The sequence below is a fragment of the Labrus bergylta genome, chromosome 7 (genome assembly GCF_963930695.1).
Source record: "Labrus bergylta chromosome 7, fLabBer1.1, whole genome shotgun sequence".
NCBI classification, from domain to species: Eukaryota; Metazoa; Chordata; class Actinopteri; order Labriformes; family Labridae; genus Labrus; species Labrus bergylta.
In genome coordinates this window covers 23,491,274-23,510,787 of record NC_089201.1, presented here as the reverse complement: position 1 = coordinate 23,510,787, position 19,514 = coordinate 23,491,274, and the positions used below count along the sequence as shown (strand labels likewise).

Here is a 19,514-nt window from a genome sequence, read left to right as displayed (position 1 = left end):
GGAGAGTCTTGGGTTTTCTATTCTGATTATTAGTACAGTGGTGAGGCTTCATGGCCGAGGCCTGCCAGCCAGTATTGCGCTCATTAGCTGGGCAGCAAAAGTAACTGCAGTGTGTCCGACTGCTGCTCACCCTGCTCTGATCTTCCTGGAAGTAAAAGGAGAAATTAGATTTCTGTGAAGTACCTATCCAGTTTGGCACTTGATCTCTTCATTTTCCTGAGTTATTAAGTGAGGAAGATAAGACTCTGGGAGGGACTCAGTGATCCTCTTTCACTAGATATGAATCTAATGAAGGAAAGTAGAAATACAAATTTCATTCAAGCAGTGTTGAGGTAAATATATAAATAAATAAATAAATATATATATATATTTATTTATAGATATATATATTTATTTACAGATGTTATTTTTTTATTTTATCCCTTAGGAAAATTCTAGTTTTAAACTCTGTTATTGAGAGACATGCTTTTCTCACACATAGGCCTGAAACACAAACATTCACAAACACGACCTGTGCACAAGCATTAGTGGAGAGATGTCAGATTGCTACACACTGCTACACAGAGCAGCGCACCAGAGTTGTTGGGGGTTCGGTGCCTTGCTCTAGGGCACCTCAGCAGTACTCGTGAGGTGGCCTGGCACCTCTCCTGCAACCAGACCAACTTAAAGATTCCCAACCCAAGTCCCTACAGCCTAAGCTACATGCCGCCCCAACACAACACAAGCTTTAACTGCTTTTGTTTGATGTTGCAACATTCATGGAAATAAACTGTTCGGTCACATAAATAAATGCATAACTAACAATCTTCAGAAACTTCAAGAGGACATGATTTAATTAAAGCATATTTTATTATGCACTTCACCCTTCTAATAAATGTTAACATATTTCAGAAACAGAGTTGTTTGTGACCTAAACAGAACAGATGGAAGCTTCTCAGTAACACTCTTATTTCTTTGTCTCATATGGAGTGAATTCTATTGTTGTTCTCCTTCTCCCTGATTAATAAACTCTCTTCATAATTTGAAGTTACAAACTTTGAGCCGCTGTTCTTGTGCGTAAGGTTATTTTAATATCAACATATCTACCGTGCTTGTGTCTATGTTCATGTTTGAATTTGTTAATGGTCAACATATCTGATGCTTATTCCCTCAGGTGGGTGACGATCCATCCACGGGTATTGATTGGTCGAACGAGAACGACAGGTTGCTGGTGTGCCAGATGTGCATTAAACTGGCCGACATCAATGGGCCTCTGAAGTGTAAGGAGCTGCACCTGCAGTGGACAGAGGGCATTGTCAACGAGTTCTATGAGCAGGTGTGTGAAGCGACTCGGATGGGAACTTAGACCTCATTTGTATTTGTTAAACTGAAGATCAATGTGCTGTCATGTTTCTGTGAAGGGGGGAACACCTGCACAGGATAATACATCACAGTCCCATACACTCATCTGCAATACTAAATCATACTGAGGAGTCAGAGTTTTAACTCTTCAATAAATTATATTAACTGTTTGATTATATTTAATTTATTCTTACATAACGTATTATGTACCTTTAACCAAAACATTATAGAATACTATAATATTCATCTCCATATGACGAAAGAATAACATGTCAACAAGATCTGACCTTTGACCTATTTTTTTTTTATTTTTTATCTATTTTGTCAGAAAGCAAATAAGAATTTCAAAAGCTTAAATGAAAGATACCAGCTGACTTACACTTTCAGCACCTAGGTGCTTCGTCTATATGATTTATCTTAAGAAGCACAACAGTGATCAAAATAAAGCTTGTTGTACCACAATTAATAACCCCAACCTCAAACTGTCTCACCAAACATTTAAAATGAAATAGAGTAGAGGACCAGAAGAGCTCTGTGCTGCATGTTTCACACAAATCCACCTTCAAGTCCATAGAGACTAATATACAGACAGCAAATATACATATATTAAAATATAGGGTTCTGCTCTAATTCTTTTTTTTTTCTTCATGAAGGCTTTGCATTGAAGCATTTTGGATTTCACTCCCTTTAACACATTTGTCAAGAGAGACTGAATCTCCTGACATCCTGATTTAGTGAAGGCAGTGCTCCTCTGAGAGTTGTTATTTAAGGAAGAGCTGTCATACCTGACAGGATTCATACATCTGTACACTTACATCATATTTTAAATGTATACAGCATTTACATAAGCCAAAGAAAAAGTTATTCATCCTGCAGGAATTAGTTTTCCCATGCAATGTAGTATGGCAAAAATAATAACAACCTTAGAATTACATTTTTAAAAACACTTTGATAAAAAACACCACAGAAAACAATTTAAATCAATAAAGGCAGACAAATTCCAAAACCTAGATGTGATAATATATATACAAAGAGATTTAAAGTGCAGTTTACTTTGCAGTTGTGTGTTTCAATTTGCTCTAACTGCAAAAAAGTAAATAATCACAACTATGTTTTTTTTTTGTCAATGTAATAAAATCATGTGTCATCCCAGCCTTAGTTTTAATACGACATTTTTAAGTGTACCTGTACAGTTAAGTTAAGTCAATACATCAACTCTGACCTAACTTCTACTTTAAAGACATGCATTATTTCATGCCTATTTTTTTATGAATGAGTCAAAACTTAGATGGTCCAAACTCTTTGTCAATAAGCCATAATAAGTGTTCAATTACATTATGATTGAAAGGCAATACTAACTTTTAGTCTTTCACCAAGACATGCATGAGGGGTTCTGAATGTTAGAAACACAAGTGAACAAAGTGCAGTAAAGCAAAACAACACCACTTACTTAGACCTTAATACACAGAGTTGACTTAACCTCTATGACACTGCTTAAAACATATTATTACAGCCATTATAAAAGCAGGGTTTATGGGAGAACAGTTGTATTGAATACAATTAGATTGCATTAGTATTAAAGTGGCCACTGAGTGTACAGGCTGCTATAACAAACAGGATCTAGTCCAGCATTCAGCCTATAAGGCCACCCTCAGCCACCTTTGTAACAGTATGTACCTTGGCATTGACTGGCTGCCAATCTCTGCTGCTAATTGCATCAGGGTCAAGCTCCGATCCTTTATGTACCCTGCTCCTTCAGCAAGGGGACACAACCATCTTGTTGAAGGCCACTCAGCGGTCTATGCGAGGAGTAACAGAGTGCTGGAGAAATGTTCCTCATTGTCAGCATGTTGTAGTACTGCTGCTGCTGCTGCTGGTTGTGGTGATGCATGCAAGCTGCCCAGGCAACTGTCATTCAGGAGCAGCAGCCTCTGATTACAGCTGTGAGAGAGCGACAACCTTGAAAAAAAAGCAGCAGAGCAATACAACTCCTCCTCTATACAGAACATGCTCAGGCATGTATACAAAGCATACACTCGCACAAGCACTTTGTAATGGATCAGGAAACATGTCGACAGAGCCCCTCGGGATGAGATTTGTTCACCATGCTGAAAGGCTTTTTTTTAATTGATTATGATGTGTGAGCCATGATGTGGGTGTCGAACATCAGTATCATAATACTGGTTACATCTGTGGGATTCAAATGTGCACATTTTACAACTGCTGGGAGTCCCGCTGAGCAATATGAATATTTGTATTTTTGAATATTCATCTTGTATTTATTTGCACAGCTGAATTAGAAGAGGTGTTGGCATCAGGCAGTAGTTATACAAAAGCTAACTTTACAATGCCCATCTGTGTAGGATGTCGTCATTGTGACAGCACCCCTCCTCGTGTTTTCAAACCATTCATGTCCGTTTATCTGTCAGGAAATTCCATCAAGTTGCCAATCCTCTTGATATCCAATCTTTTCTGCTCCTACATTATTAGCTCTGTACTCTGCAGGAACAAAGACTTTCCACTGTATAGTGTATGGGATTACACTTTGGGGTTAGTTACCAAGGCAACCAGGAAACCTTGCTGTATAGCTGTTGTTCATCCCCTTCCATACAGATATCATATACAGCACACAAGCTGCTGAATTTCATAAACAGTAACTCAATGAAATTTGAAACCCTGAGGAAAGTTGAATAATGTTCTGAATACACAGGAAACAAAGACGTATGCAGGTTATTTACTTCAAAGTTAATTGGTTTGTGTTACTAGCTGACAGCAGTTCAGCTAAATATGCAAAAATGTTTTTTCATGTGCGGGCAAGAAGACAATCGAACATGTCCTTCATAGATGAAAAGTAGGCTTGATGTGTTTATCACTTGAGTGAAAAAAATCCTCTGAGTCTGAAGAGTAAAGTAAGTTCTTCACTCAAGTGATGAACACATCAAGCTGGATCATTCCAGAATCTGTACACTCCAACTTTCACATTTATATACCAAAACTACATAGTGCACCTTTAAAGGACCTATATGTAACTTTTTACATGTATAAATCGTTTTTTATCCCCCATTAATGAGCGAACGGTTAACTGATGTGAAAAAGTAGATGTCCACTGTCTATCTGTGTTGCCTGTATACAATTTTTCCTCGGGTCGAATTTTCCACGAGAGCGAGCAACAGGTTACTGGTGCAGTTCGCCTAACGGCCTGCGGTGTCACTAAAAACGCAGTATTTTTGAAAGTTACATATAGCCTCTTTAAGCGACACAGTGGATCAAACTGTCTCCACATACTGTATGTCTCTTTTCTCTTGTTTAAGAGTATCAAATTAAAGACTTCTTTGAAGGAAACTTATTAAGAAATTACAAAACTGTCAAATAAAATATTTCCTTTAATTTCATCCTGACCACAAAAAGTGAACTTTCACTATCTGCACACATGCTGTGGGTTAGAGACATGAAAGAGGGGTGTAAAGAGGTCATTGATTGTCATGGTGAATAACAGGTCTCTGGCTGGTTTTTAAGGCCATTCAACAACTGCTGACAGTAATTCTCTTAGCTGCAGTTGGCATTAATCATCACATTCTTACTTAAAGAAAATCAGACTTGTTGGATGAAAGCTACACATCATCCTACTCATTCAGTGTGGTCCGAATGACTCAGCTCTTTTGGAATGGACTATCCATTGGAATATCAATCGTGCATATATTCAGCTAATAATTATTTGGCACTAATGTGGGTTTTAATTTGTAGGGAGATGAGGAGTCCAGCCAAGGCCTTCCAATCAGCCCTTTCATGGACCGAGCAGCACCACAGCTGGCCAAACTCCAAGAGTCGTTCATCACACATATCGTGGGACCGCTGTGCAATTCCTACGACTCGGCCTTCCTCATACCTGGACGATGGGTGGAACCCAGCCCAGATGCAGAGGAGCCGGACATAACGGAGAACGAAGAGGAAGAGGAGGAGGACACTGCAGAGGAAGACGCATCAACCTGCTCAGAAGCATCACGTAAGCACTGTGGTCTTAAACTACGCTATAAGCTGGAAGTGGCTGCAAGCTGGAAGTGAAATGATTAGAAACATGCTGCAAGATGTCAACAGCCCTGTCTGCTATGAATCATGGGAAATAAACTAGTCTGGTGGGTTTTGCTGCGTATAATCTGTGTTGGGCACGTTATTGAATCTGAAAAGTAAATAATTTGGTAAGAGTTACCGCAAATAGTAGTGGCATTACAGTATCATCAGCTCATTCATCAAAACAGTGTTTATAAGAAGATGATTTTATTTGTATTCATTGGTTTATGCCTGTTAGACACAAAATAGACTTTATTACTAGTTTTAATGCAGGCTCTTTAAGCAGGGTGGATTTACAGTCGGAGAGTCAAACTGAATAAAATGTCTTCAAAGGCAACAATAACCCTTTTCACACATACAGAAATCTCCTGAAAAACTCTGGAGATTTGGCTACCCCGAGTATTTTTTCTGCAGAAAAGTCAGAGTGAGCTGATGTCTGAACGCGGCAGCATATACTCCGGAGATTTCAACTCGAGCCAATAGAAAGAGAATGACAATTATATACAGTGACCGGCTAAAGTGTCTGCACACGACCACTACGATCTCCATGCACGTAATTAAACGGCTGCATTATGTTTTCTGTTCCTCAGTATGTTGTTCTCCTCTCTTTTGTGGATGTTGTCATTCCATTGGATTACACATAGCATTGATATAAAGGCAAATATTCTCATTATAACGTTGTGTAGCGGACTCTGTTGCTTCGGCTGCTACTTCCGCGTTGTTTAGTTACATCACGTCTTACCTCAGGAAACCCCCCGCGACCCCTCCCCTCTGACAGGGAAAGTCCCCCCGCTGTGAGGAGCATATGTGAACAGCTAGGTCGGGAGAATCTCTGGAGCGTTCCTCCTGTAATTATCTAGGTATTATCCGGTGTGCATGTGTGAAAACAGCTACTGTGTGTTTTAATAAAAGAACCTACTTCACCTCTAACACTAAAAACGTGTACTGTTAAGACATTTAGAATCCCAGCTTTGAAAGCCTTATATAATCTTAAAGAAAGTTAATAAAGAAAGTTGCAGGTCAGGACTAGATTACGACGCATCTCATCAGGAAACTTTTTAGATATGTTATAAGTTAAGGCCTTACTCTAGCCGTGGAGAAACACAGTGCATTTAGATTGTTTGTAACTCAAACAACATATCCTTCCAACAAAGTTTCACATTTATGTGAAATACAATTTGAACATTAAATTAAGGAGCAGGGCACTGGTATGATTCAGTTAGTTGAGCAGCTGCCAATATAATGAGGCTTTAATCCTCAATGAAGCAACACCAGGTTTGACCTTGACGCCTTGACGAATGTCTCTTCCGAGTATTTCATGTCATGCTTTACAGAGAAAAGGGAATGGACATACAGTTTAACAAAAGTTAAAAACCCTGATTGTTACATTCTACATGAAAACTTGCCCAACAAACCACAAAACAAGAGTGTGTAACTGTTCAGACAGTGGCTTTGATTTCTGATGAGTGGCTGCAGTTGTTAGTGTTTTCAGTTCAGGACCTCATTGTCTAAAGTCATTACAAATTCATCAAACCAATTTCTTTTCTTTTTTTTTTTTTCTAGAGAAAGCAGCTCCCAAGAAGAGGAGGAGAGTCTTCTGCCAGATCACGCAGCACCTGATGGAGAACCACGAGATGTGGAAGAAGGTGATCGCGGAGGAGGCCTCGAAACCGGGCCAGGGAGCAGAGTCAGTCCATTTAAACAATGTAGCTGAGCCAATCCTGGCTATTCACGAGGAGGAGGAGGAGCCAGGCAGCAGAGAGGAGCTGGTGGAGGGAGAGGATCCAGAGGAGGGACTGGAGGAACCAGAGTGGCCTGTGTCCCCGCAGGAAGACTCTGAACCCCCACAGGAACTAGAGGATGAGGACCCACAGTGAAAAGGCTCATGGGAAATATGGAGTCGGTCAGGGCGAGGACGTGAAGACGTATTTCTTGTTTTCTTATCCTATTAAATGACTCCTGTTTTTTGCCAGCACGTCACTTAGACACAACACTGTAGATGTTTGGGAAATGTGTGCCTATACAGAGAAAAACAGGGTGGGAAAGTTTGTGCTTTACACATTTGATCTGAATATCTGGTTGCACCAAACATTTAAAGGAGCTTTCCATAATGCAATACAGGACTATTACTTGTGTACCTTGGGATACAGACTCTTTTTGCTACTGTCGAGAGGAGAGAAAGACTGGTGGCACAGACCTCAACCCAGCGTGGTAATACTGGACTGCAGACATTTGCTGCCAATTTATACATAATTATTTTCTGAATGCAATTATATATAAACACCACAGTTACTCGTTCTTGTGTTTCAATTTTAGCAAGAGTTTTTGAGGTCTTTCGTGGGCCATAATACGTTTGTTTTTTAAAATATAAAATATGGATTATAAAAGGAGCCAATCACAAGAGGGAACTTTGGCGCATCTTCTTCCTTTCAACGTCTGCCAAAATGAATCACTCACCCACAGGCTTAGCACACAAAATCAAATATTTATGCATTTTTTGTTCAATATTTGTTGCCAAATTAAGTTCTTGATACCTAAAGTGTTACCATATTAGCAACGACAGTAGAGGCTACTGATTGTGTGTGTGTGTGTATATGTGTGTGTATGTGTGAGTGTGTCTGCCTGTTTAACGCACTTCTTCTTCAGAGGACATAAAACAAAAGTTAAGCAGATGATCTGCTTGGTGAGCCATTTCTGGTTTCCAGTCCTAACATGAATAGTGTCATGGAGGGTTGACCACCCCAAATGTTGTTGTTCAGTGGTAAGCACTGAGAGAACAAACGATTTTTGCAAGTAGTAAGGCTGTGCTGCAAACAAAACCAAAAAGGAAAAACCAGTCAACTAAATTTACACCAACACTGCCAAAGTGTTTGAATATAGGGGGAAAAAAAGGAAAACGGGTTATCATTTATATACAAAATATATAAGGACCAGTAAGAATAATGTATTAAACAATACTGATTAATCAATAGGTCAATTCATCAATACAGTGTCCTCTGTCTTGTCAGTGTGCTTCATTATAATCTATACTTGCTCTCATTATATATAAAAAGAAACTGCAAATAACTCCAAACTAAAACCCTCAGGAAAACATCAACTGTAGAAGCAGATATAAAGTTGTCAACCTTGTAAAAGTCACCTTTTCCTTATTGGCTAAGATGACAGCGTTAGCAGCGGGATATGTTGTTACATTTGTTTTACACTTCGAGTCTTTAAAGTGTCTTCTTTGGAATTTCCCATCAGCAAAAGAATCGGTTAAGTTGGCCACACGTTGGCCTTAAAACTTATGTTCCATCACGTTTTGATAATGGGGAAAACAAATCTTACACACTCTTAAGACATTGTAAACTTTGAATGCCAATCTCTTAGGTCATTGTTTTCTTATTGCCTCACATTCAAAATCAGATCAGAAACACAGGCAGTGAATGTGGTTCATTTAATATCCCATAGACCAATAACAATACTCACATTAAGAAAAGAAGATACCTTAAAGCGACGGAGGCGATGGCAGTTGTGTAAGTGATGAGCTGATTGTTCTTTCGCTGGCATGCAAGCTCTCAAAACAAACCAACAAAAATACATAAAACACAACAGAAACTCACTTATAATTAAATAAATGTTCCTTTCAACAGTTAATGATACTGATCGCTTAATGCACTAGCTGCTTTAAAAGGCAACTTTATTGATCCTTCATCCAGTCATTTTCAAATAAATTAAGGAGGGGCGTTGGTGGCCTGGTGGTTGGTGCAAGCCCGGGTTTGGGTCCAACCTGTGGCTCCTTTTCCGCATTTCGTTCACCACTCTCTCACCCCGATTTCTGGCTGTATCCACTGACCTGCCTCTAAATGAGACACACACACACACACACAAACACACAAAAGTGGTCACTTTAATACTTCTGCAAATTTCCCTTTGACATAAAATGCATTGTTTCTAAAGTATAATTTGTACTTTGTACTTTGTAAGTGGAATTTCTCAGGATAACAGCTGAGCAAATAACATGGTAACAGTGTAAAGTTCAGGATGCAGGATGGTGAACAAAACGTAAAGGAAAACTCCAATGTCATGTCTTATTGCTAGAAGTCACATTATTGTCCCTGCTTTCATCCCCAAACCCCCAAAAACATGTGAATACCCAGTCACACATCCAGCTGCTCAGTTGCATGTTAAGGATGCAAATGATTCCTTGTGAATGTCCCACTTTTCTTAATTCATAATTCAAATCTACATAGACAATGTGTTTGAGGGACCATAAGTAGATCATGAGTTAGCGCAGTCCTCTACACAGAGTTGGCGTGTCTACTCTCTGTCACACAGAGTGCAGTGAGGCAATATGTAATGAATTATCCACCGCTAATCTTGTCGAGTTCTCATGACCTACATGCACATCTGAAATCTCTTAAGCGCTGGTATCTCGTCTCACACTGTTCCTCTGCTCACCTCTGTAATCTCATCTCATTAAACTAAACTGAAGATGAAGAGTACACATGTTGACCTACAGAGAGGACAGGAGAGGCAATAACATCATAAGATACATATGTAGAACATCATGTTCCTTTTTTTCTGCAGACACTGCATTAACATTCTCGATCACAACACAATGTTCCAGACTGCAGTGAATTGTGAAGTACATCCATAGTGGCCTGTTTACTGCTGCCCCAGACGCCGCTATAGTGTGGAGGAGAGGGGGGGAAATAAACTGCAGCTCAGGCGACATGAGCTGAAGATAATTGGTCCACCCACTGATTGGAAAGGCATTAGACGGAGAATCATTCTCCTCCAAAGCCCCTTTTTATGACCAAATGTATTTGAAACCACTGAACCACAACAACTTCTCCTTTTTTGGGGGTGCTGTGTCACTCGCTGTATCCTGTATATGGCATGCCTGCAGTTTTTTGTATTTTGCCTGCAGTTCATTGCTAATGAGCTGTAATCGTCCAACAAACACAGTGAATATTTTTTATTAAACTTTTGTAAAAACTTAATGAGATAGAACTGGTGTTATGTAAGCAAGCTATTCAATACAAAACTGAACCCCGTTTTTTGTGGGCACGTGATTGGAAGTGTTTTCTGCTTATAGTCTGAGTACCATCGTCCATGACCAATTCAGTAGGGAAGCAAAAAAGGCCGTAATACAATCACGGGACCCATCAGCCCCTACAAGGCAAATTCTAATCAAAACTCGAGAGTTGTCTCTTCTAACATTCATCTGAGAAGTCGGTTCTAAACTTCAACTCCATTCTCTCTTCTCAATGTTGTAAGTCGGACTGTAAACAAAGGCAATGCACGGAAAATAACATTTTGGCAGGAAGTTATTTATGGGTAACTACTGGCTACATCGGAAGGCCCAAAACATTAGCCAATACACCTCAGGGGAATATATCACCATGAGATGATACCTGTTGGTTTCTTAGATTGATACAACAAAAACAATGGTCATGAAAATGATCCAGGCTTTAAAAAAAAAGAAAGAGAAAACGTCCTATCTTTGATTCTGTTTTGAGCTTTCAGGTTGTAGAATTAAATATAGAATTAAATAAATTAGTGTGTGTGTGTGTGTGTGTGTGTGTGTGTGTGTGTGTGTGTGTGTGTGTGTGTGCGCAAGAAATCAAGAAAATGTGTTTGTGTCTATTTAAATTCTTCCATTGGCCTCTCTTATGTGACTCTGTCCTGTTTTCGGCTAGCTCGCCCTGTTAAGTAGAGTAACAGTTAGCTCCTTTTACTGACAGGTGGGGGTGATGAAATAATGATGGGATAAGTGATGCAGTAAATTAGTTCTCAGATGAAATTGTATTTCGCAGAAGTTCCTATAGCATATTTCTCCTTGTGCTTCCTCTTTGATCTGAACTGCTCATCCTGCACGTCAGAGACCCTCACTGGCAGCCGCAGTAGTAGTAGAGAATAATCACACGATGTCTCTCAGCTTTAAAGCTAATGGGACTCTGTCAGTATGCCGATGATGTAACTTTAAGTGTGGAATTTGTATGCATTTCTCCCCTTGTCACACCAGTCTTAATTCAACACATGCATCTGAGCTGAAACAGTCTATCAGTTTTTATAGTGTACTTTTCACGTTTTAACTGGTTTGATTTGATTGTCATAGATAATCGCACTTGTAGCATAATTGTAACCATGGGAACCAAACAAGCTTTACAATTATGTAAAAAAATGAAATGAGATGTGTATTTTTATAAAGTTGACACATGATTAAAATATTACGTTCTTCTCACTAGTTACTTGCACTTATACACCACATGTACTAATACTTACACGGGGAAGAATTTGTCCAAATACACAGTATTTGTCAACGTCAAATAATTAACTTTCTCGCAGGTTGATGCTCCATTTTGTACAATATACATATATGCTGTACAGTGAAGAAATTTTAAAACTACAAAAACTCTTTTAGATATACATTATTTATTTTTACCATTTTGTAATTTAGACACTATACTGTAGCTTCAATATTGCCAGACTTACTGGAAGTGCCTATATTGGTATTATGTATCATACAGTGAACATATTTGAAGATCATTAGAAGTTGTCACAAACTGAACCATGTGGATGTTGTAATGTGAATACATTGAATTACAAGACTATAATTTCTGTGTTATCTTTGTGTCTTTTTTGTGTTTATATTTGATATTTAATTAGGTTATTTTTATATTCAAAATCCACACAGGCCGTCACAGCACAATGTCCAGTAGTTCTAGGTGCTTCATCCTTTGTGATTGAACTGACACTAAATCTAAACTGATTACATCATTTGAAAGTTATTTGATAGATATTTGTTATCTGAATTACATGGCCTTCATTGAAATGGTCAAAAATATACCAGTGATACTCAACATGCCACACTCGGAGTGCAAAATTCATCTCTTTTGCCTTAATGAACAGTAATACTTTATTGATAGTATTCCTAATACACTAAAAAAGTAAGTAATAAAAAGCTCTAAAGGTCACATAATATTCAAAATGCAGTTAATAATGTTTGTATATCCCTAATATGTGTCCATCCTCTTTATCTTTTGCCTACTCCACTTTTCAGAAAATGTATGCTCAAACAGGCTGTCTAGAGATTTTCTCCTTATGACATCACAAAGGGCAGTAACCCCTCCCCCATGTGGCTGACACTCCCACAGCTAGATGTTTTTTCTGCTTTCTGAGTTGTAGCAGATGGCGGTGGTGAAGAACTTCAGGAGTTACAACCCCAAGGCTAACACAAAAGACCCCCGATGCTAACGTGGATCTACCGGGCTTCACAACAGTGAGAGCGGACAGAGACACTAAATGCAATGGAAAATGTAAAGGAGGGGGGCTTGCGCTGTTAACACCAGATGGTGCCACCAGGGACATGTTATTGTGAAGGAGGCAACATGCAGCAAGGACATTGAGCTGCTGGCGGTAGGTCTCCGACCATACTACATGCCCAGGGAGTTCTCCCACGCCACTGTTGTTTGTGTTTACGTCCCTCCGCGAGCGCACGCTGAGACCGCGTGTGACGTCATCCACTCCACTATCGCGAGATTACAAACACAACAACCTGAAGCATTCATTTCCATCTCTGGGGACTTTAAGCATGTTACAATGGACTCAACACTACCGGACTTTCACCAGTTTGTAAGCTGTCCTACCAGGAAGAACAGGACAATGGACCTCCTGTATGCAAATGTGAAAGAAGCTTACTCTGCCATCCCTCTACCACCTCTGGGGAGGTCTGATCACAACCTGGTCCTTCTTAACCCACAGTACAAGCCACAGATTTAGAGACACCCAGTAATCACACACACCTTCAGAAAGTGGTCTCCTGAGGCAGTGGAGACACTAAGAGACTGTTTTGAGTGGACTGACTGGAGCGTCTTGCAAGAGCCACATGGTTCACAACTGACTACATGAACTTCTGTATGGATGTTGTGGTTCCCACAAAAACTGTGCGCTGCTTCCCGAACAACAAGCCCTGGATTACCAGAAATGTCAAGGACATCCTTAACAGGAAGAAGAGGGCATTCAAGGAAGGAAACCAGGCAGAGCTGAATCGCGTGCAGGGGGAACTCAAGGTCTGGCTCAGAGAGGCAAAGGAAGAGTACAGAAGGAAGGTGGAGAAGAAGCTGCAGAACAACAACACGAGAGAGGTCTGGGAGGGCATGAAAACCATCACAGGCTGCAAGAAGAAAGGTAACAACATAGAAGATGGGGATCCTGTGAGAGCAAACCAGCTCAACCTGTTTTTTAACAGGTTTAACAACCCGGCAACTGCAACTAGTGTCTGCCCCCCCCCAGCACCTCTCTTCACACCCCCACCTCCCCTGACAACACCACCCATACTGCCACCAGGACAAAGACAACACCTCCCCCTCCCTCTCCACAGACAATTCAACCCCCCTCCCTTCCACCATTACCAAGGATCAGGTGAGCAGAGAGCTGAAAAGACTCCGTCCCAGGAAGGCAGAAGGCCCGGACAGGGTGTGTTCAAGGATGCTTAAGGCTTGTTCTGCCGAACTGGAGGAGCCGCTTCAGCATGTCTTCAACATGAGCTTGCGGCTTGGGAAGGTCCCTGTGCTCTGGAAGACTTCGTGCCTCACCCCAGTCCCCAAGAAAGAAAAAAAAAACAGTGAGCCAGGCGACTTCAGGCCAATTGCACTGACATCCCACGTCATGAAGACCTTTGAGCGGCTGCTGCTTCATCTCCTCAGTCCCCAGGTCCACCATGCCCAGGATCCACTGCAGTTTGCTTACCAGGCGAAGGTAGGCGTGGATGATGCCATCCTCTATGTACTACACTTCTTTGATTCCTCAAGCGCCTTTAATACCATCCACCCCCTCCTACTGAGAGACAAGCTGACCGAGATGAGGGTGGACTCGCACCTGGTGAGATGGATCATGGACTACCTCACAGAGAGACCACAGTACGTCAGACTGAAGGTCTGCACATCTGACACTGTGGTCAGCAGCATTGGAGCACCACAGGGGACTGTGCTCTCTCCTGTCTTGTTCACCCTTTATACCTCTGACTTCCAGTATAACTCCGAGCTCTGCCACTTGCAGAACTACTCGGATGATACTGTGATAGTTGTTTGTGTCAGGGATGGACAGGAGGAGGAGTACAGGAGCCTGGTAGGGGACTTTGTGACGTGGTGCAGTTCAAACCATCTGCAGCTGAACACCTCTAAAACCAAGGAGATGGTGGCGGACTTCCGAAGGAACAAGTCACATCCCCAACCTGTTTCCATCAGGGGGGTCGACGTGAAGGTGGTCAAGACCTACGGGTACCTGGGTCTGCAGTTGGACGACAGGCTGGACTGGTCATCAAACATGGACACTATCTGCAGGAAGGGACAGAGCCGTCTGTACTTCCTGAGAAGGCTGGGGTCCTTCAACATCTGTAAAAAGTTGCTGCAGATGTTTTACCAGTCCATGGTGGCCAGTGTCCTCTTCTATGCTGTGGTGTGCTGAGGTGGAAGCAACAAGAAGAGGGATGCAGCACGGCTGGACAAACTGGTGAGGAAGGCTGGCTCTGTGGTGGCCAGTGACAGTGGCAGAGAGAAGGACCCTGAACAGAATGCTCTCCATCATGGACAGCACCCACCACTCTCTGCACAGCACCTTCACCAGGCAGAGGAGTGTGTTCAGTGGCAGACTGCTGTCACAATCCTGTTCCACGGACAGACTCAAGAAGTCTTTTGTCCCCCTGGCCATACGTCTGCACAACACCTCACGGTTATAGCAGGGGGAAAGCACACAGTGACTCTTGGACTTAATCCTTAAACCTTTTTCCATTTCCCATCTGCACAACAGTACCAAGAGTCAGCCTCTAGTTTGACACTTTAATGCTAACCTAACTCTTGACGAACATCACCCCTCAATTAAATCGCACATTTAATGTTTGCTGACTGTTATTTAATGTCTGTTTTTTTTTTATCTTCTTTTTAAACATTGCTGTACAAACAACACAACTTCAGAAGGTCAACACTTTTTTATTTTTTGTATTCAGGTCTAATTACAGATTTTTTTCCTCAACTATTTATAGGTTTAAATTTCACATATATATTTATCCCTGCACGGGTTATGTACATTTCTTGTATAAGTCTATTCTTAATTGCACAGTTTAAGTTTGATTCATCTATCTATCTATCTATCTATCTATCTATCTATCTATCTATTTATCTATCTATCTATCTATCTATCTATCTATCTATCTATCTATTTATCTATCTTTAAAAAAGGTATAGCTTGTAGACTCATACTGACATTCACATGGATGATGTTTGATATAGAAATCTTAACGGAGTTCAATTGGTAGTCTAAAGTTAATTGTTACACTTTATGTCCTGGTGGATATTTCTTAATTTATTGTGTATTGTGTGTTTAGACTCTTGCCAAATAATGCTAAATTGCTGTAATCGAACCCGTGTGTGACAAAAAAATGAATCACAACACAAGTTGCTGGCATTGATAAAACCTTGCTAAATTAAGTAAACAGTGATGCTGATTTTAATTACACTGGTTGCATCTGAATGTATATGCTATGGATATAAGAGCCCCAAGAATTATAGGTGGAGAGTTTGCAGCCAATTTAAGCACAATAGCACATACACCACATATTTACTGTTATTGTGATGCTTTGTGAAGCACTTTTAGCCTTTGCTCTTTGCAGGTTGCTATATCAAATAAACTTGACTTACTGACATACAAGTCATTCTTCATTGAAATGCATTTATTGTTGTCCCCTCTATTATGCTGTTGCAAGGTTAGAGCAACATGACTGTTGCCTCTGACAGCGTTGATGTACCAATCATGCAACAACATCATCGTCAAGAGGTCTGCTAAGCTCAATGTAGACCTTTCCTGCTACATGTTTTATGCTCTAGCATACTATTACTGCTACCTTTGTTACCTTGTTGTGTCAAGTATGAGTATGAACCAGGGCAAAGATTCAAATGCACACTATTATGTCAGACTACGACAGTTGTCAAGTAAACAGACAAACTGAACATAACTGTACAGGGAGGAGCAGTCGGGTACAGATAAAGTTTCACGGTTCAGTCTGGTTGGGAATGAGTGCAAATGTGCCAGAATAAAGAAACACTGCATGGCTGATGAGGGAGAGCATAAACTGTTGTGCAGGTGGATGGAAGAGTCAGATGACTGGGACTGGTGGGAAATTCTGAAAGCATCTGGTGGACGGATGGAGAATAGTAATGCAGGTGCCTGAAAGAATGAGAATATGGCCGAGGGTACAGACAAAGATGCATGGGCAGGACAGAACTGCATGAGACATCAGTTAAACAAAAAGTTTTAAAGATGCAAAATGTTCATTTTCATTTGTTGGTTGGTTGGTTGATTGGTTGATTGATTGATTCATGTTGTTGTGCAGAGTAATTAACTTCAATGCACATGTTGTTATTGTGCTGCACATTTCTTTGCTGTCCTTTGAAACAAATGTGTCTCTCCAAGTTTATAAAAAAAATTTTTTTTGCTCAGAAAAGTTTTTTTTTATCTTATCTTAATAAAGTGGTAACTGCTGCGGTAACTCACATGACCAGCAGGATACTTATCATGTGAGTGAGCTATGACTATAATGTTTCTGTGTTCACTGTATTAGTGGATCATACTGATTACATTCAAGATCACAAATCAGCTGATAAATATTTGGTATGGAATGAAACACCTTAATTTTTTTGACATTTGATTTCTGGTTTGCCTGCAATACAAATGACAATGTGGTTATTTTCTCCATGAAACATTACTCAATAGACCCTCTGGAATATGTATCACAATACTTATTTTAAAAACTTAACTTTAGCACTGGTGGCACAGTGGTTAGTGCGTGTGCCCCATGTATGGAGGCTATGCTCCTACAAGCGGGCGGCTCAGGTTCGACTCCAGCCTGTGGCTCCTTTCTTGCATGTCACTCCCTACTCTCTCAATTAAAGGTACAAAAATAAATCTTTAAAAAAAACTTTAATGTCCAGCAAAAGATGATGATATTAGCTACTTAAAAAATGATTTTTGTTCAGTATTTCCATTCAGATGTTTACTCTTCAGATACTCTATTCTGTTCCTCTAATTTGGGGAGGAGGGTATAATGTTTGTCTTTATTCTATTTATTCATTGTAACACTCTAATTGTAAAGCACAAATCTTATAGGTGCAGCTGTGATCTTTCGAAACACATACAAATGACTGTTAGCACCCTGAGCCCTTCTGCATATCACTCTGTGTGAGAGGTGTGTACTGTACCATGTTCATATCCAGCAGGTTGGCTGTGTATAGACCACTTATCCCCATGGCAACAGTGAAACTTGAGAAATGAGGTCTGCCTGCCTGGTCGAGTCTGTAGGCTTAACAAGGGGAATTATGATCTTATTCAACAATGCATACTTATTATGGGGTCCAACAAGACCCTTTTGGTGTTGTTGGATTTTTCGAAGGCCTTTCTTCTAACTTTTACAGGGGTTACAGGAACCTAATGTGAGGAAACAGAGTACAATTAAATGCCTTCATGTAAGGCAAACAGGATCATCAGGAAGAAGGCCGATTAGTTATTTTTTGTCTGATACTGTCACGGGTTTGGTGTCAGACAAAGTTATGTACAGCACACAGAGCTAAAATGCCTTTATTTACTTGGATTTACAGTGTGATGTATGATTGACAGTAAGATAAATAGGCGGGGTGACACTCAGAATATCCATCTTAAAGGAAAGATCAACAAAGAAATAAGACTTTAAAGGAGCATTATGAAACTCTGAAATGTGGCGTTTAAAAGTGCTACTGCAGTCCAAATTCAAAACATTGGAGAGAGCTGTCCCCCCCCCCCCCCCCCCCCCCCCCCCGCCCCCTCCTCCCTAGATCCGATTTACAAGCAGGTTGCCATGTCGCGGACACTGAAGCTTCTGTGTTTATCCAGCTCTGCCTTGGTCTTGAGCCCATTCTGCTCTCTAACCTCTCTCCATTTTTCAAAAGCATTTCTAATATTTATCCTTATTTTACCACATGTCTTGGCGTGCAGCCTATTAGAAAAATGCTGAGGCTTTTTAGGTTGGGTAGAATCAGTTCAATCTGAACCAGTTCCCTTGCCTGCTTCCATCCCTGCAACACCTGTTGGTATGCTGTGATAACTGGTCTCAAATCTGCTAATATAAGGGCATCCAAAACGCTTGTATGGGGGTGCCTTTAAACCGCTTACCTTCTCTGGTCATAACAAATACAGACCATCTGAGGACATACTGGCTGCTGCATTGTTCTCAGAGAAGCCAGCACTTCAACATAGCATCTTTCCTAAATGTCTGAAGTGACTAATTTCATGATTTAGTTCATTAGATATCTTACTTATTGCTCCCTTAAGGTAAATTTTTACCTTCAATAAAACACCAAAATCAGTCTACAGATAAAGTTTTGATAAAACATTTAGCTTCATTTCAGCTTTTTTTCAGCGAGTATAGTCCCCTTTTCAACGTTTTCATTGAAAAGTTCATTGAAAGTCAAAACATTTGAAATTCTGCTGTTGTCCACAGAGAAAAGTTTTGTGAGGTTTTGAATAGAAGATACAGGTACTCCGTTTAACGTTTGTATGAATTTCTCTCATCGTACTTTTCAATGAACATTAGTTCTTTTCAGATAGAGGTTGAATCCCTTACTGTACATGAACACAGGTTTATGGCCATAATAAAATATCAGCATTATTTAAAAAAAAAGCATTGATTGTGAGCGTCATGAAGCCAGACAGTTAAATAAAGATATACAGTCCATTTTAACGTTTGAGAATACTCTAAATACTCCAACAAACTCCACAAAGATTAAGGCTTAAGTATTCTACATGTTTTTTTAGGATCATGTTTTCTATATTTCCATGTATCCTCATTGCTGTAAGCATGATGGAGTTTAAGTTTGCATATTTTCTACAATTTGGGTCAGACTTGAAGCAGTAAACAGTGTAGGAGGTAGACGGAATAATTTATCCATGCATGTTTGAGCTTGATGCAGGACTACAGAATATCTGGCAAATTAGAGCCACAACATGCAGCTGCAGGATTAACAGATTTGTCATTTAATGTTAAAATCTAACTCGTTTTTCCGTGTTGAGGGTATACAGATACCCATCAGACT

The 19,514-nt window shown here is 40.3% G+C and overlaps 1 protein-coding gene across 2 annotated transcripts in view; it reads left to right on the top strand.

Annotated features, from left to right (window-relative positions):
• Positions 1 to 9,286, top strand: part of LOC110003007 (cGMP-inhibited 3',5'-cyclic phosphodiesterase 3A-like) — a 72,839-nt gene extending 63,553 nt beyond the window's left edge. For both annotated transcript variants that reach the window (XM_065957071.1, XM_029282529.2), the window contains exons 12-14: positions 1,154 to 1,315; positions 5,086 to 5,344; positions 6,973 to 9,286. In XM_065957071.1, the coding sequence (XP_065813143.1) occupies positions 1,154 to 1,315; positions 5,086 to 5,344; positions 6,973 to 7,286 (735 nt within the window). In that variant the 3' untranslated portion in view covers positions 7,287 to 9,286. The remainder of the gene's footprint in view (positions 1 to 1,153; positions 1,316 to 5,085; positions 5,345 to 6,972) is intronic.
• Positions 9,287 to 19,514: the final 10,228 nt, after the last annotated feature.